The 15725-nt window shown below is 38.1% G+C and overlaps 1 protein-coding gene and 1 pseudogene across 2 annotated transcripts; both read right to left on the reverse strand.

Moving 5' to 3' along the window:
- Positions 1–722: 722 nt before the first annotated feature.
- Positions 723–15030, reverse strand: LOC135698722 (V-type proton ATPase subunit C-like). 2 transcript variants are annotated; one of them, XM_065218807.1, is made up of 9 exons: positions 14861–15030; positions 9570–9778; positions 9342–9495; positions 2987–3173; positions 2830–2928; positions 2516–2771; positions 2347–2444; positions 2141–2276; positions 723–1904 (listed from the first exon to the last, which is right to left on the reverse strand). In XM_065218807.1, exons 2-9 carry the CDS (start codon positions 9699–9701, stop codon positions 1809–1811), a joined length of 1158 nt encoding a protein of 385 aa, XP_065074879.1. In that variant the 5' UTR covers positions 9702–9778; positions 14861–15030; the 3' UTR covers positions 723–1808. The 2 variants fall into 2 exon arrangements, with proteins under 2 accessions (XP_065074879.1, XP_065074878.1); XM_065218806.1 differs by having other exon boundaries at positions 14818–15030.
- On the reverse strand, positions 3180–9054 carry LOC135698723 (uncharacterized; annotated as a pseudogene).
- Positions 15031–15725: the final 695 nt, after the last annotated feature.

Genomic DNA, 15725 nt, shown 5'->3' on the forward strand with positions numbered 1-15725 from the left:
CATCTCTCATGTTAAAAATCAGTACGCTAAAATAATATTGAGGCCTACTCTGCGCTGTAGTCCCCTCATTCGCGGCGCAGAATAAGCCTTATTGGATGGAAGTCAAAAGCAGACCACATAAGGGAAATGGCTCTAATTTTGGCATATCAATTTTAAGAATGGGCCCATCGATAAAAATCTCCTGTTCTTACATTTTTGGATATAGGGGAAATGGATGTAATGTCGGCCTAAATGCCCCTAATTTGGACCCATACGTAAATTCAGCAACCGACTAAATTTTCAATAGCAAACAAAAATATCCATTAGTACCGTCCCAATGATGCGCTCATTGAGATAAAATTGATAAATAGCATATTTTTAGCGATGGGCCCAAGCTTAGCGGGTTATTCAGAGAGTCGAAGTGACTTTTGTCACTAGTGAAGTGAGAAAAGTCACCTCGTGGTGACATGACTCTCTGTGCAAATCAAATGAAACGTCACGTCACCACGACGTGACTTTTCTCACTTCACTAGTGAAAAAAGTCACTTTGACTCTCGGAATAACCTCCTTAGAGCCATTTCCCCTATTGCCAAAAAATGCTTTACATCGAAAATTTTGAATGGGCCAATATTAGGGCCCCTTAGGCAGACATTGAGGGCATTAGCCCTACATTCTGATTATTTGAATATTTATTTCAACACAGGGAACAGCAAAATCAAGTAATGATACCTCTCGACAACCGCTTTTGGAATGGTTTCAAATTTTATTTACACAAATAATTTGCATTAACTGATTCTGCAGCAGAGTTACACTTTCTCAATCCATTTGATAATATATATTTGATTTAAATATACACACATACGCCGTTTTCTAGACTTTGTTTTTCGGTAGTTTATTGTTCAACACTGTTTAAGATTAATCCGTTTATTTTTAGTTATACTCTGTAGTGTATTCTCTCAAGTGTCAATAACAATAGATAGTTTCATCATTTTCCACGAACAAAAAAAAAGTACGTTATCCGAACCATATGTACAACGAAAAGTTTTTCAACGCTTTATTTCAACCTTTGCTGACGACTGACGATGCATGGCGATAATACTTGGCTTGGACAAGCCATCCTCATGACTAATGCTAAAGACGGGTGACTTTCTCTCTGAGGACCACGAAATTTGCGCTGTAAGTTAACCGACCAACAAGGAACGCAACAAAATCCATCCATTTTTTTCTGTGTCTAGTAAAATCTAGTATTTTGATCTTTTATTTTTCCCTCACAGAGTTGTGCTTTGCTATTGTTAGGTTTATTTTTTTTTCGGTAAGTATAATGTATTTTCTGGAACGGTAAAAATAGATCCTGTTTTTAAAAACAACTTTTCTCGCTCGATTCTCGCTTTCTTCTTACACAAAAAAAAATCAATAATTATCAGTAATCATCCTTAACAAAATTTTAGTTATCCTATGCTTGTAATAATCTACTTAAATTACAATCAATAATAGGTAAAATAATCAACAGTTAAACAGAATGACAGAAAGTAGTCAATAGTTGGGAATTTTGATTTGCGGTTTGTTTTTACATAATTTTGTTCCGTTGGGATATCTTCCGGGGCACCACCAGGGTTTCTTATATCCGTGCATGCATAGCTCAGCTGAACGTTGAAATTTTGGGAACAGGGGAACACGGGACGGGCGAAGATGATTGATGAACAATGCAGCTGACGACGACAGACATGCTGTTGTTGTTTTCCATTTGTATCTCTTTCTCTTTTTCACACACGCCACTAGACTTGTCGTAGTTGGGATGGACCGGGATGTGTACGCTACGTGGATGCAACTTAGACCTTGTTATCGACCATGTCAATGTTCAGCTTGTAGTACACGTACGGAAAATATTCCGATTGTCCGAAACCAAGGCCGGGAATGTCAACATTCTGAAATGAAAGGGAAACATCAGATCAATTTCATATCCTAGAGTTTGGAGAAACTAGGCAAGTTGTGGATCACCAAACTGCCCCCCATTTCCCCTAAGCTTTTCGACTGCAAGAATATTTTAGCGATATCATCAAGCAATTTCCCGGACAACTCACATGATGAATTTCAGCAATATTTATATTCTGTCACACTAAGGACAAATTAATAATTATGGTAGTATGTTTATAGTACTTACATCAGCATTTCCACCGGAGGACGCCGCCGATCCATCCAGGTGACCATACAGCTGCATCAGAACGTCCCGCAGACGTTTGGTGTTTTTCTTGTTGGGGTGAATTAGGATGGCTTGGAAATTGACTGGCAAACCGTATCTACAGGACAGCAATCAAAATAACTAGAATGTAATTTATCGGCAAAGAATTGCATAAACCAGTCAAATACCTTAGCACCGATTCTACGAACACACGGAGGGCTTTTACGTGGACCCATGCACAGAAGCATTCACTAAAGTTGACCTTCAGCCATCTGACCAGGGGACCCTATTCGAAACCCAGAATGAAACGCCAATATTAACCAAGCTTTTTCTCTAAATCGACCACAATGCACTTACAAATTGTTTTTTCTTGTCCGTCACCAGTTTGGTAATTTCGTTCTTGCCGGCCGCCAGCTCCTCCTCGTTGTAAGTGAACTCACGGACCACGAACTTACGCTCACGGGCGTGCAGTTTGAACTCGTCCACGACCTTCTTGAATAGCGTAACCGTACACAGCGCGTAGTCATTGTCCTGCGTGATTATCTGCGACGAACGAGGCACGATCATGTCGGTGATTTTCTCGTAGTTGGTGTTCCAGTCGTTGACCATTTGTCTGTGAAAGTTTGAATTTTACCATACCATTGTGAAATAAAAATGTCACGGAAATTTACTTGGGCACGATCACTAGCAAAGTGGTCAAGTATTCTGAGTCTAGGATGAAGTGCTCACGCTTGACAAGATCCGCCAAATTACGAGTCAGCAAGCTTCCTCTGCAATGAAATGATTATTGGATTCAAAAATTTACACACATCCATCACTATCGCTTACGTTTGCTTCTTCTCCAGATTCTGCAGGTTGCCCTTCAGGTTGTTGTAGGCAGCGGATTTGGTTTTCAGATCCGCATCAATCTGGCCAACCTGTTTCGAGATGATGTCGGCAATGTTCCGTAGTGATTGCTTGGTTGGGTACTTGGCCAGATCCCACTGGAAACGGGTGATGTAGGTGGTCAGGTCATCTAGTGGAAGGCAAAAACATAAATTCATCATGATTATAATCAAGCTGCTGGAAAACTGGTCAAATATATTCAAGGAAAAGACGATTTTATGAAGAAACAATTTCGGCACACATTTTTAAAGCGTAGGGACTGTCTCAGCTTTGACTCACTTTTGCTAAAAATATAAACTGATCACTTGCTGCCAACTTTCAACTGCTTTCAACGAAAGAAAACGGAAACATAACCAAAGCTGATCAACTGAAGACGAAACAAAATACAAATCGATCAATAAGAGAACAGGAATATGGATTCGCGTGCAACTCAATGGACACATCTATCGGATCAGTACTACAGTTTGTGATGGAAACTACAGAGGATAAGGGAGTTGAGTTTGGGAAATCATGTTTGCATATATTTGCAGAAGAGTCCTGAAAGCAAGAATGTGCATATAGAGAGTTTAGAGCTGGTGGGTGAGACAAAAATGGTGTAACTCAAGGTAGGAACCAAATCGGAACGGTGAGTGCAGAGGTGTATCGTAGTAGAGGAAGAAATAGTTCTAGAAAAAAGTATTCATATATAGTATACAGTGTAACATAACAGAGAAGAAACAGAGAATGTGAACCAGGTGTCTGACCTGGGCTAATCGGACCATACAGGGATGGCATCGCACCATTCCTAACTGATGCACTAGTAGACGTGGTAGTATTGGTCGTAGTAGCGATCGCAGGTGTACCATAAATTTCCTGTTCCATTGTTTCCGGACTGGATCGTCCTTGGCTGCCACAACAACTGCTTACCGGTGAGGACCGGATTGGCAGACTTCCACCAGTTGTACCGCCACATATGTGACTGGATGAGCGGCTCCTAATGGTACACAACGAAATAGGCGAGTTTCGAAGGGTTTACAAAGGTTCATCTCGTTATGATTGACAACAAACTCGCAATGAATAAACAACATAAGACACATAACGACTGACGATGGACGAGACTCGTTCGAGCGCGGTGAGATATTCCTACATGAAGGATGAATCTAGTGTTGCCAATCGTTGAGCCACGGTAGTTTGAACAGCTCTTTACAAACACAATGAGTACAACTTTCAATTCAACAATAACACATAATGAATTAATGATTGATTTGAATTTCAGTTCAACACACTGCTAACTGTACAACTTTATACAATTAAAGAAGGACATCAACAATTTTGACTTAGTCAAATAAAACAGTACGAAAAAAAAAATGGATTGAAATGCCAATGATTGCATTGATTAGAGGATTATCCGTCTGAAAAAAATAATATTTTCTGATATTTGAAATTTGAGATTCTACTATATTTCGGGAACATACTAACGTTGCATAATGTTGTCCAAATGTAAACGTATTTTAAGAAAATACGTAACGAATTCCCAATATTATGAGATTTTGTTTAATGTTTGGATTATCTTGATAATTCTTTGAAACTCTTCAAAAATATTTTATAAAATATTCTCAAGAATGGTGTTGGGATCCTTGCATAATTTTCGTATCTTATAATAATCTCCAGAAAACTCTTGGAATTCGTTCTACCATTCTCTTTGAATTTGTAATAATTTCTCTCCATAAGTTTTCTTCAAAATTGTCCTGAAAAATTGCCAGACGGATTGGTGTATCCTTCAGAATTTTCTAGGACTTTCTACTCAGAATTATTCCAGAAGCTACATGCAATTCTTTTAATCATTGCCTTTTGATTTCGGCACTGAATTTTCTAGGAACACTCTGCGGTTTTATCTTGGAATACTAATCGGCACTACTTTGAAGCTATACTAAGAATCATCATGAAATTCTCCTTATAATTCTTTTGAAGCTATCTTCACAATGTGATTCCCATGAAATCGTTATATTCTCTGATATATATTCAGCATAACCCCTGGCAGCGGCCAATCTATGCAGAGCATGGGACGATGCGCCCCTACCGTCTCCCCTCATAATTTGATTCTCATGTAATTATTTTCATAAATCCTTTGAAAGTCCCCTAGGATTTTTGTTTAGAATTCTCTAGGAATTCTCCTCTTAATTACCTTGAATCTTCAAAAAATCGATTCACTCGTGATTCCCTCAACATTCCTTGACATTATCTTCAGAATTCAGTATAAATTTTTCACCGGATTCCTTTAGCTTTTTCCTCTAGATTCATCTGACAATTCCTGTAAAGCTTTTCTCTGAACTTTATTCAGAATTACCTAGGAATTTTGATTTGAAATTATCAAAGGAATCTATTTGTTTACTCTTTTTTCTTTTCAATTTTCATCTCGGAAACCCTTGAAACTCTACTCTCTTGGTAATTCCCTTAAAATACTCCTCATACGTTTGTTTCGAATCATTCTTAGAATTCCTTTGGCACTATCCTCAGAATTAGATTATTTGGAACTCTTAGATCTATTCTAAAAATGTCATCTTTAGTTTCTCCTTGGAATTCTCCTTTGAATTTCCTTAAAACTCTCCTCAGAATTCCTTTGGATATACCCCCTGAGTCGATTAAATTGGAATTCTCCTCAGAATTCTTTTATAGTTTTCCTTAGAATTGTCATCAGAAGTCACCAGGAATTCTCCTCACAATCCTTAGAAAAATTTCTCTCAATCATGTTGGAATTTTTGCTCAGAACTGCAATTCAAATTCGAGTCAGAATTCTTTCGGATTTTTTCTTACAATATCCTCTGAAAATTCCCTCCCCTTGGCTAGTTTTTAACCTGGACGTTGGTGGGCGGGCCTAATCTTATGCTTCATAAAGGAGCGTTGGAGACGGTTGGTTTAGGTCCGGCATCGTTGGCTCATGCCGTGACAAAATAGCGTCATGAGCATGCGATGAGGATTACTGAGCTTCCCCTCTCTGATGAACCATTGCATAAGAGAACCAAAGTTCTAGCATGAAGTGATAGTATCACACTTGTTACTCCTTTATTTGAAAGCCGCGTTGTAGTACGCTTACGTATAGGCACTGACGTTGGGTGCGATACTGGCGGGTTTTGCCGCAAATCACTCTTATTTTATTTATTTTTACGCAGATAGATTTATTTGGGTTTGCAAGGGAATTATACTATTGAAATATTTCAGAAAGTGCCCAACGGTGCTCCTTCTATTTGCATGACAAGCTTTCATTGTTGTTTTCATTGAAGCATTACTCAGGGAACAATATTAAACACCACCATGGTATTGTAACTAATCTTATATATGCTTCGTTTTGGTTTGGGATAGGTGTTTGAACTATGGCTCGGGATTTCCACTGTGGGGTGCTTCTATTGTGACATATTCATACGTAATTTTGTGGGGTGGCATAGTGGAAACGTTAGTGTAGTTGGAGCATATACCCTATATAATTTAAAAATCAGCTAGGAAATTATATTCAAAGTGAAGCATTTTAGTCACTTGAAGGTGTCACCTGGGTCGATCTAAGATATAATAAATATAGATCAAAGTCAAAATTACTTGAAACACGAGAATTAGAGATTTCAATTATTTATTAAATTAGACTAATGAGATATCATAATCATCAAACGAACTTAAATAAGAAAATTTAGACAGCCTGATAACATTAAGTAGATTAACAAAAGAGTTAGGATGCGGGGGGTCCGCTTAGGGAGGCAACTAGCCTTTTCATATATTGCCTGTTTATTATGATGGTTGCTTTAAAATATCAATTTGGTATATATGTGAAAGGATGAATCAGTGGGAGCTGGATTTTCGGTTTCTTTACATTTTGCAACACAAATCTAGTACTATGTGTCATTTCCTCAAAACCCCCCAATAACCGACCTCTTCAATCCCTTCCTTTTCCCATGGCGTTCAAGTGGTCCGCATAGACTATTCAGCCATTACCCTTCCTTTATCCTCGGCTTTGAATTGACTTGCGCTCCCATTGCCCCACCAAACGCTGCAAAATGAAAATGAAAATGAAATATCCTCTGAAAATTTGATGACATTTTCCTCAAAATTTCTAATGTACTATTCATATTAATTCAGTCGAAATTATCCATGAAATTCTGCAATACTGACAACTGATATTCTAATTGGGTTTATCTTAAGATTCAAATGCTTCTTCTCTGGAAATGCATGTCAGCATTCCATTGGAGTTCATGACATAATTTTCTTGAAATTGTGGTCAAAATTTCCCTTAGAATTTTAATTATTTCTATGAAATTATCCTCAGAATTTACTTTCAAATCTGTTTAGAGTTCCTTTGAAATAATCCAGTAATTTTTTTCGTGGAGTGCTCCCGAACTTCTCTTTACAATCCCTATGGAAATCTTCTCAGAATTGTCATGCAATTCTACAAATAACTCACTTGGAATTCTTGATTGAATTCACCTGAAGTTTTCGTCACAAGGTCCATGGTAGTCTTTACAGAATTACCTCCGGGGCATTCCTAAAGATATTATTTACCCTTAAAGAAGAAACAAATTCGCTCCATAGTTAATAACCGTTATTCTACTTAGTATAGGTATTTGTACATGGTGTCATTGTTTTTGGTGATAAATGAATTAAAAGTAAATTAATCTTTGAAAACAAGAAGTGTGACAAAGTCGAGAATAATAAGTCTACTAGAACATAATTATTTCTAGCGTTCGGAATCATAAGGCTTACTAGTGCGACCTAATCAATCTAATTCACAAAATGCTTAGAATGGTGAAGGGAAAGTAAGAATGAGACTATGGGTGTGTGGGTAAGTAAATGATAAGCCAGGATGTGAGCAGTGGTAGGGTGAGAAGTAAGTGAGTGAGTATATTAATGCACTAAATTTTCCAGAGCAAAGCCAGAGGTAACCAGCTAGTGTTTAATTAAAATTACTTAGTCAAGGTATCGAAAGTAATTAGTTATGATTCTGAACGCTAGGTTTATAAGTATAATTTTGGTCGTGATGAAATTTCATGTACATTACATGTGATGAATTGCAACAATGGCAACGAACAGCTAAAACACACATGGTGCTTACGAATGCACCAGGCACATCGAAAGACTGTAAGCCCTCCAGGAAATATACACAAACAATTTACACATTTATAATTTCCTTATTTTAAGCCAGTGGAGAAGAATTCACAACGAGATATGCAAAATAGAAACAGAACGACAAAGAGGTGTGTGATTCGCAATTCGCTTCAATGGCAGTACCTGGATTTGTGCGAGCTTTTGCGCCTATGAAACCACCATTCGAAGCTGCTTTCGTGATCGTGATCGTGATCGCGATCGTGTTCCGGTTCTGGGTCCGACGAAAGCGTATGGCAATTGCTACTGTGACTGCGTTGCCTAAGACCAAAAAACGACGGACCGTTTGACGACACTGACTGTTGATGCTGTTGCTGTGGTGGGCAGTCTAAGCCAGTGACTTCAACGATCACCGGAGAATCAAGCGTCGAGCCCGATGTGACGCATACAAATGCAGACGAATCGGTATCTCGATCTGAACCGGACACCGACAAATTGGTATGTTGGGAACAATAAGAGCAGGATGAGTTGGTACCATGGCTGCAGGCGTCCGTACATGACCGCCGTTGTAGCATCGCTTGCTGGTGTGAGGACGACGATGTGGTAGAACAGATCTCTCCGGGATCATTCGGAGGAGATTCGTCGGGAGGACCGGGACCTTTGTGTTTGTTTCGTGATTGGGGTTATATATGATTTGCTTGTAATGCACTCATCAGCTTAATGCTATGCCTAAGCAATCTGATGGAACTGTGTGGAGCTTACGCAAGATGAAAATATGTCGTACAGAACTTGGGAAATGTTCAAGGTTGGAAAAAAGTGCAAAATATTCAGGATTCATGCAATAATTAAAATCAGAAATCAGATTCCTTTTAGACTTCGTCATGCTTTTGCAAATAAACTAAATTCAAAATGAACAAGTATTTTCAAATTAAAAGAAAAGAAGATTATTTAGCAAGTTCAAACTTAACAGCAGTATCATCTTATACCAATTGTTGTAAAGAACCATTGAATGAATTTTATAAAAAGCAAATAATCAGTTCAAAAAATAATGAAACAAGGAATGCAGCAGTTATGAAAGTTTGGTGCGATCGAAATTCCTCTCCTATTCGCTAGACTAGAAGGATGATCGTTCTGTCAGCTCTCAACTTTCAATCTTTCCGTCAGAAAACGCATGATGGCAATAAGATATGATTTCAAACATCGAATAGAAAGCCAATCATTGACGCATACTTACTGTTGTTTGCCTGTAGATTTTCATATAGTTTATCCCGCTGATCTTCGAGAACGTCCCCTAGGTAGGCGGCAATTTTGCGTGTCGACTGCTCTACGTAGGCATCGAGTTTGCCCAAGTCGTCGGACAAACCGACCAGCTGGTCCAGTGTACCAACCTAAAGCGTTAGAGGAAATAACCAGTATGAGACATTGCAATACATTGGATGTTCTTAACGATCAGCCGCCATACCTTCAAATCCGGAATGTGGAACTTGAAGTTCTCGCAGAGGTTGTTCTGCTTGTTGGTTAGATTGTTCATCGTTTCCCAGGTTTGCTGACAGGTCTTGTCACCCGGTGCGGATATAAGCCAGTACTCGGACATTTTCGGTTGGTGGTTGTACGGCGAAACTGTTTCAAAATATCGTGCGGCGGGCTGTGGCTGTTTTCAGAAACAGTTACCTAGAAATGAGATTTAAAATTAGCATTGAGTGGAGTCGGAGATGAAAATGGAATAGCAGCTTTTCTCTTTGAAAACCAGAGTTTACCAAGGTGACTAATGTTAATAAGTATGATATTATTTCTTATAAATGTTAACAGGAGCCACGCTTACGGATTGTGAAAACTCTAGAAGTCAACAGGCAATCAGAATGCATGTTTTTTTTAGGCTTTATTAAAGAGATTTTTAGCCTTAGGCTAGTTCATCTCTAACAGAATGCATGTATGTCAAAGCTTTTTTTTATTATATGTAAGCATATATACCTTCAAACAAATCGAATATAATGCAAAAAATACAGCTTATACCCACAAAAGTTGGTAGCAATTTGAGATGAATATGTAGTACTTTACGATTATATCTGTACATTGATACGACTTCTGGTTGTCTGGATGATACTCACTGACTGAGGACAAATGATCGAAACTATTGTCGTCACAGCTGAAAACTGGAAAAACCCACTAGCGAAAATCGGGTTTACCTTCGTTCCATACGTTATACATAGTGTGGGTTTTTATAGTTTTAACATGTAACGGGTTAATTGAGCAAAATTTGGTGGACGGCACGTCGTCAGAATGCAGGACGACGACGCAGTGAAAATGGTTCTCGAAAGCGACCCAACAGGAACAAGAAAAAGAGGCGCCCTTCGGACCCTTCGCAAACTATGAGGCTGGCGACGTGTGGCCATGGACCGAGTAGAGCGGAGACGACTTATTCGGATAGCATAGGACAACAAGCCCTTAGCCTGATTGGTAAGGTAAATAAGGGTTAATTTAGCTAAAATTTGAACACAAGCTCAAAATACATTACAATTGTATCTGAAATTATTAACTTTGATCAAAAAGTCACTATTAAGGATCCGGATCTAACGCGTTGCAGCAAAGTGACAGCTAAATGTATTGTCTAACTGTCAAAATTTACGTTAACGCAACGCAAAAGGATCTAATGTGGGAATCCTTTTAGTGTAATCGAGTATCAAGTCGAGTATGTAATTGTTACCATTCATCGGTGCATACGATTTGTCAAATCTCAGTAGCCCAAATGACGCAGTAGGTCTCATTTTTTATTCGTTTTGTTTTTATAAAAGTCATGATTTCCTGATATGCATTAGACCTAATTGAGAATCCGTAGGCCGAGTTTGGGGTCAAGAAGCAGTGTTAGATTTAAAAAAATATTTCAACAATTTATTTCTCTTTAGCTAGTCTTACGTACGGAAAGGTAAACAAATTCAGTAGTCATCTGCACAAAAACCTTCTGTTTTGTGAAAAAAAATATACTCAAAAATAGAGGGAAAGGCGTGTTGTGCTTAGTAGTACGCAAAGTAATGACACCATCGAACCGGAGGCGTCGCGTGCCTCATTTGTTCACCTGTGCACCAAGCTTTGTTCGTTATAGTTTACCCACCATATGTTACTTTTTGTTTTATTTTTCAATGCTCCATGAATTCGAGGGACATATTCTCCATCGCTATATTAATCACTACCTAACGTAACATTTGAAGATCCTATCATCTTGTATAAACAAAACTTGTATGGCCCTTTTCACACTAACCGAAGTAGCAGGAATTGCAAAACTTAGCTAATTCCAGCTGAACATTGCATTAGGTTCTAAGTAATATTGATCGATTCTCTTCGTCGACTTTCTATTTCGTTAATAACTTGAGCACATAACCATATCTTGTTGTGTTTGTCGTTTTAGATGCTAGATAAAAGCTTATTTTATCGATCTGTGTGCTGAAATACTTGGGAATGTATTTACATATCCGTGGAGATACAAATAGAATGTCGACGAAGAGAATCTGTCAATCTTACTTAGGACCTAATACAATGTTCAGCTTGAATTCTCGTTTTTATCAAAAGGCTAACTCTTTCGACTGAAGTTTAATAAAGAATATCCGTCAAACACTTCCCAAAACATTTTTTGATACAAAACAAAATTCATAGTCCCCTGGGTAGCGAACTTGAATTAATCAACTTTTTATTCATCAGAACATCACTATCAGAATGAACCAGGGGAAGCTCATAAGTTTTGACAGGCGCACCGGCGCAACTATCGGTAATTGAGAGATTCACAACTTACAAGAGAGTGAGAGCCGGCTTTTGCGCTCTCTTTCTCCATTACTCTCTTTGTATGCAATCAGATATCCGAGTGCACAGCGAGAAACGCACACTGTGGGCACCCATGCATCACAAATGTTCTTCTAATTCAAACTCACACATTCAAACCGGTCTGCAAGTATGATAACTCTACAGCAAACCCCACACGCATCAATATATTGAAGCGAAGGGGAATTATTGACAATAATATTGATTATGTGAATTCAGAAATATTGTCAATCTCAATATATTGACGTCAATATAGAATGTATCGTCACGATTATTGTCAATATAAGCAATCGTGTAGGGTCCACTTAAAGCGTACCAGACTGCTGTTTCCGTGTTGCTCCCGTTTGACGCGTGACTGCTGAAAGCTTGAATTACAACCAGTGGTGCAAACCGCCATGTATTGTGGAAAATTTGTGGTATGTTTCAAGAGGTGGTTGAAGGTCTACTTGGCTTACATCAGGCCTTTGGCCATTCACAAACTTGCCACCCGCCACCCAAAAGAGCTCGCTTTTAGGTGCACTAGGGATTAGGCAGACCATCCCAACTGAATTTAACCCTTTTTGTGGTCTGGAGTAAAGAAGTACATCTTTAATGTGACCATAAAATCTATAAAAATCTAAACGCATTTTTTTTAATTGTTTGCACCTGTGTCGTGCACAGGTTGCACATGTGGACTCGACGCCACTGCATCGAACAGATGAGACAATCGCCAATCTGTTGGTAACATTGATTGTAAATATTTAAAATAAATCAACGATGGAAATTAAAAGTGGCAATTACGTTATATCGAGGTATGCATGTAATCAATATGCAAAGCAAGAATGCTCCATGATATTAAACGTTAGTTAAAATACAACATGTTTTAGTTTACTTTTATAATCCGACTAGGGTAAGTGTGGTTTCCATATTTTTTTCCTTCTTTACACAATTTATTTCAACACAACGTTAGAACGTATATTTTGCCATAAATCTACGTAAATAAAATTTAATGCAAACTTGAGCTACTTAGGCCATAGGCAAAACACTGGAACACTAGTGCTGGCACATTTACGCTACACAAATTCTGCAAACATCTAAAGTTTGTACCCGAAAAGGTAAGTATTTTAATTGCGTGAACATTGTCGGGAAGATGCTTACTACTGTCTACTAGCTTAAGAGGGGTATCAGAAATAATTGTACTAACGCATGTTAACAAATCAAATAATTCATCGATTTTCTCTTTACTTTTTTTTAAATTAGACTTCTGGATATTTACGACACACAGTTCAATGGAAAAAGCTATAATCTAGGAAAACGGAACAGGAAACTTTTTTGTCGTCGAGTTATTAATTGAATAAAAAGGATATGAAGGGAATCGATGAACACTATACGTTAAACAAAAATTGTGCATAATATAATCGATTCAATGTTTTACTAAAGGTGCAAGGACGGGGGATTTTCTTTAACCTTTTTAAATTTTATATGGAGAGGACGGGGGTCGAACAATTTTAATAGTATGCTTACATAATTGTTGCATGACCTAGGTATTAGCAAACATGTGGGAATGACGCGAAAAATACTCGAACCCAGCACATGATAGCGAACCCTTTCTTTTGCTTTTAAGTTTTCTCAATGTTAGTCCATAAAAAATAACAAATCTATTATATTTTTGAAGCTAAATAGGTTTGTGACTATCATGTAAGTAGAATTGAGCTTTTACAACAAAATCGTCACAAATTTTTTGGCTCGGAAACTTACAATGTCTAACTGATCTATGACCACTAATAAGTATGTAGGAATGTGCTTGTTTAGCCAGTGAAGAATATAACGCTAATAGTACGTTCAGACTATACAGTTATAACGCTATGATGGTGTTTTTTGTGATGCAATTATTTGACAACCGTTATAACAGTCTGGACAGCGCATAACACTATTTTTTTCTCCATTCAAGCATGTTTCAAATCAATTTCAAACCGAGACCAGATCAAACAGGTAGACAGGCAACAAATAGTACTCTATTCTTATTAGAAGGCTCGTGAGCGCACAGACAGGGACGTTTAAAAATGACTTGACACTAGACTATAACAAACATAGTTTTCCAAGACAAACAACAAACTTTCTTATAGCCAACCGAAAGACGTCAGGAAACAACGCTCGAGAAGCAAAGCGAATTAATATTTAATCTTGGGTGAATTTGCAAACGTAGTTACGAGAATCCATTACAACTGAATTCCTTCGGCTGCTATCGGCATCGGCAAGTTTGACGTTACTGCCTCTATTGAGCTACCGAACCATTTGATTGTTTTTCTATTGGAAATCAATAAAGGATAACAACAATCATCATACTTGGTCCCATGCAATGTTTTGATTCACATCGTCTCCCCTAACTTATGCAACCAGAGTAATAAGCACCGTCTCTTCGTTTGATTGCTGTAGAGCAAAAGAGACAGTCTGTCCGCGAGTGAGCGAAAAATGGTCAGCTGTTTTGACTGATAAGTCACATGACATATTTTTCCTGCTTCAAAATTACTAAAGTCCAGAAATTTGACCATCGATCATGCTCTTCTTGTTTCGAAACAATTGTCTTTGGCCACGATTGGCAAAAACATTGAAAACCATTAACTGAAGGTTGACCCCGTGATTATTGATTTTTCATCTGACTCTGCTTTTTGTTATCTCTGGGAACGCAACATTTCAGTGCTATAAAATGACACCATCGATAGTTTTTCGGAACAAAATTACACTCGAAATTGATCACATGAGCGCGAATCTTCAATTCTACAATGGACTTTGGAAGGTTAAGCCCTAGGAAAGTCTAGAAAATATATACCAGCCACTACAGCTTTCTCTATAATCTAGAGATATAGTTCTATCGCTTACTGCACCTCGTCTCACTCGCTTTGCTGCTATATCTAACGCACCTTACTCTCGATTCCAGCGGGATTTTCTTTCTAGTGCACTCACACCGGTGTTCCAGACTCCGATTCCCGATCAATCCACAGGGATCTTGTGACGACGCACTCGCGGAGTTCTACTCGGATTTCAGCGACAGGCGACCACGGACAGGCGAGAAAAACCTTCAACTAGCCTCTACTAGATCTTCTCCACCATCGCAATTCACGTGACAGTCAGTGCGTCAGTGTATGCATTAGGGTGATTCAAAATATCATTTTAATAAATGCAAAATATATTATCAGATGATGATTGACAATTCCACTGTCAATCTTAAAAAACAAATTAAACAGAGATAAAGATTTTAAACTGCAGAGCACAAGAAAGTAAAGATATTAAGGTCATGTTTCTAAAATCGAACGGATACTGAACTTGGCGAAAACAACAGGGCACACAATCCAGACTGCTATGTCACAGTGCAAAATGCAAAATGCAGTTGATGAATCAGAATCTCAGAAATCCTTATTCGAATAATAACTAATTATCATAGGTGTCCTTGAGCAAAGCTGTAGCTGATGAAATTTCAAATTGGAACGGAATCGACTGAGTGAGATGGAGCAAAATCAATATTTTGAACCACCCTAGTGTGCATAGCTACCATTTGATCTGTCGTCTGTATGGCGTTTACTTGCACGAATTTTAGCACCACTTTGGATTCAGTTATACTGATAGACTATAGAGGACAAAGTTGATAGAATCCACAAATGGCCGCTATCAAGGCTGATTTTACAAGGCAAATAGCTTGATGACATTTTTCTTGTTGATAATTATTATAACATGCTACAACAATGTAGTCTGAACGTGATATTATATGCTTTGTTCAAACTACAGAGTTATAGCACTATCTTGATGGTGGTTTCTGTGTTGCAATTATCTG

The sequence above is a fragment of the Ochlerotatus camptorhynchus genome, unplaced genomic scaffold (genome assembly GCF_037179485.1).
Source record: "Ochlerotatus camptorhynchus isolate MF236.1 unplaced genomic scaffold, CSIRO-AGI_Acam_v1.1 ptg000094l, whole genome shotgun sequence".
Lineage (NCBI taxonomy): Eukaryota > Metazoa > Arthropoda > Insecta > Diptera > Culicidae > Ochlerotatus > Ochlerotatus camptorhynchus.

Excerpts from the sequence above, each read along its gene's own strand:
- LOC135698722 (XM_065218807.1), bottom strand. The coding sequence starts at position 9,701 with ATGTCCGAGTACTGGCTTATATCCGCACCGGGTGACAAGACCTGTCAG. Across the intron at positions 9,496-9,569 it reads TCCACATTCCGGATTTGAAG|GTTGGTACACTGGACCAGCT; the intron begins GTATGGCGGCTG and ends CTAACGCTTTAG. Across the intron at positions 2,772-2,829 it reads TTGCTAGTGATCGTGCCCAA|ACAAATGGTCAACGACTGGA; the intron begins GTAAATTTCCGT and ends AAACTTTCACAG.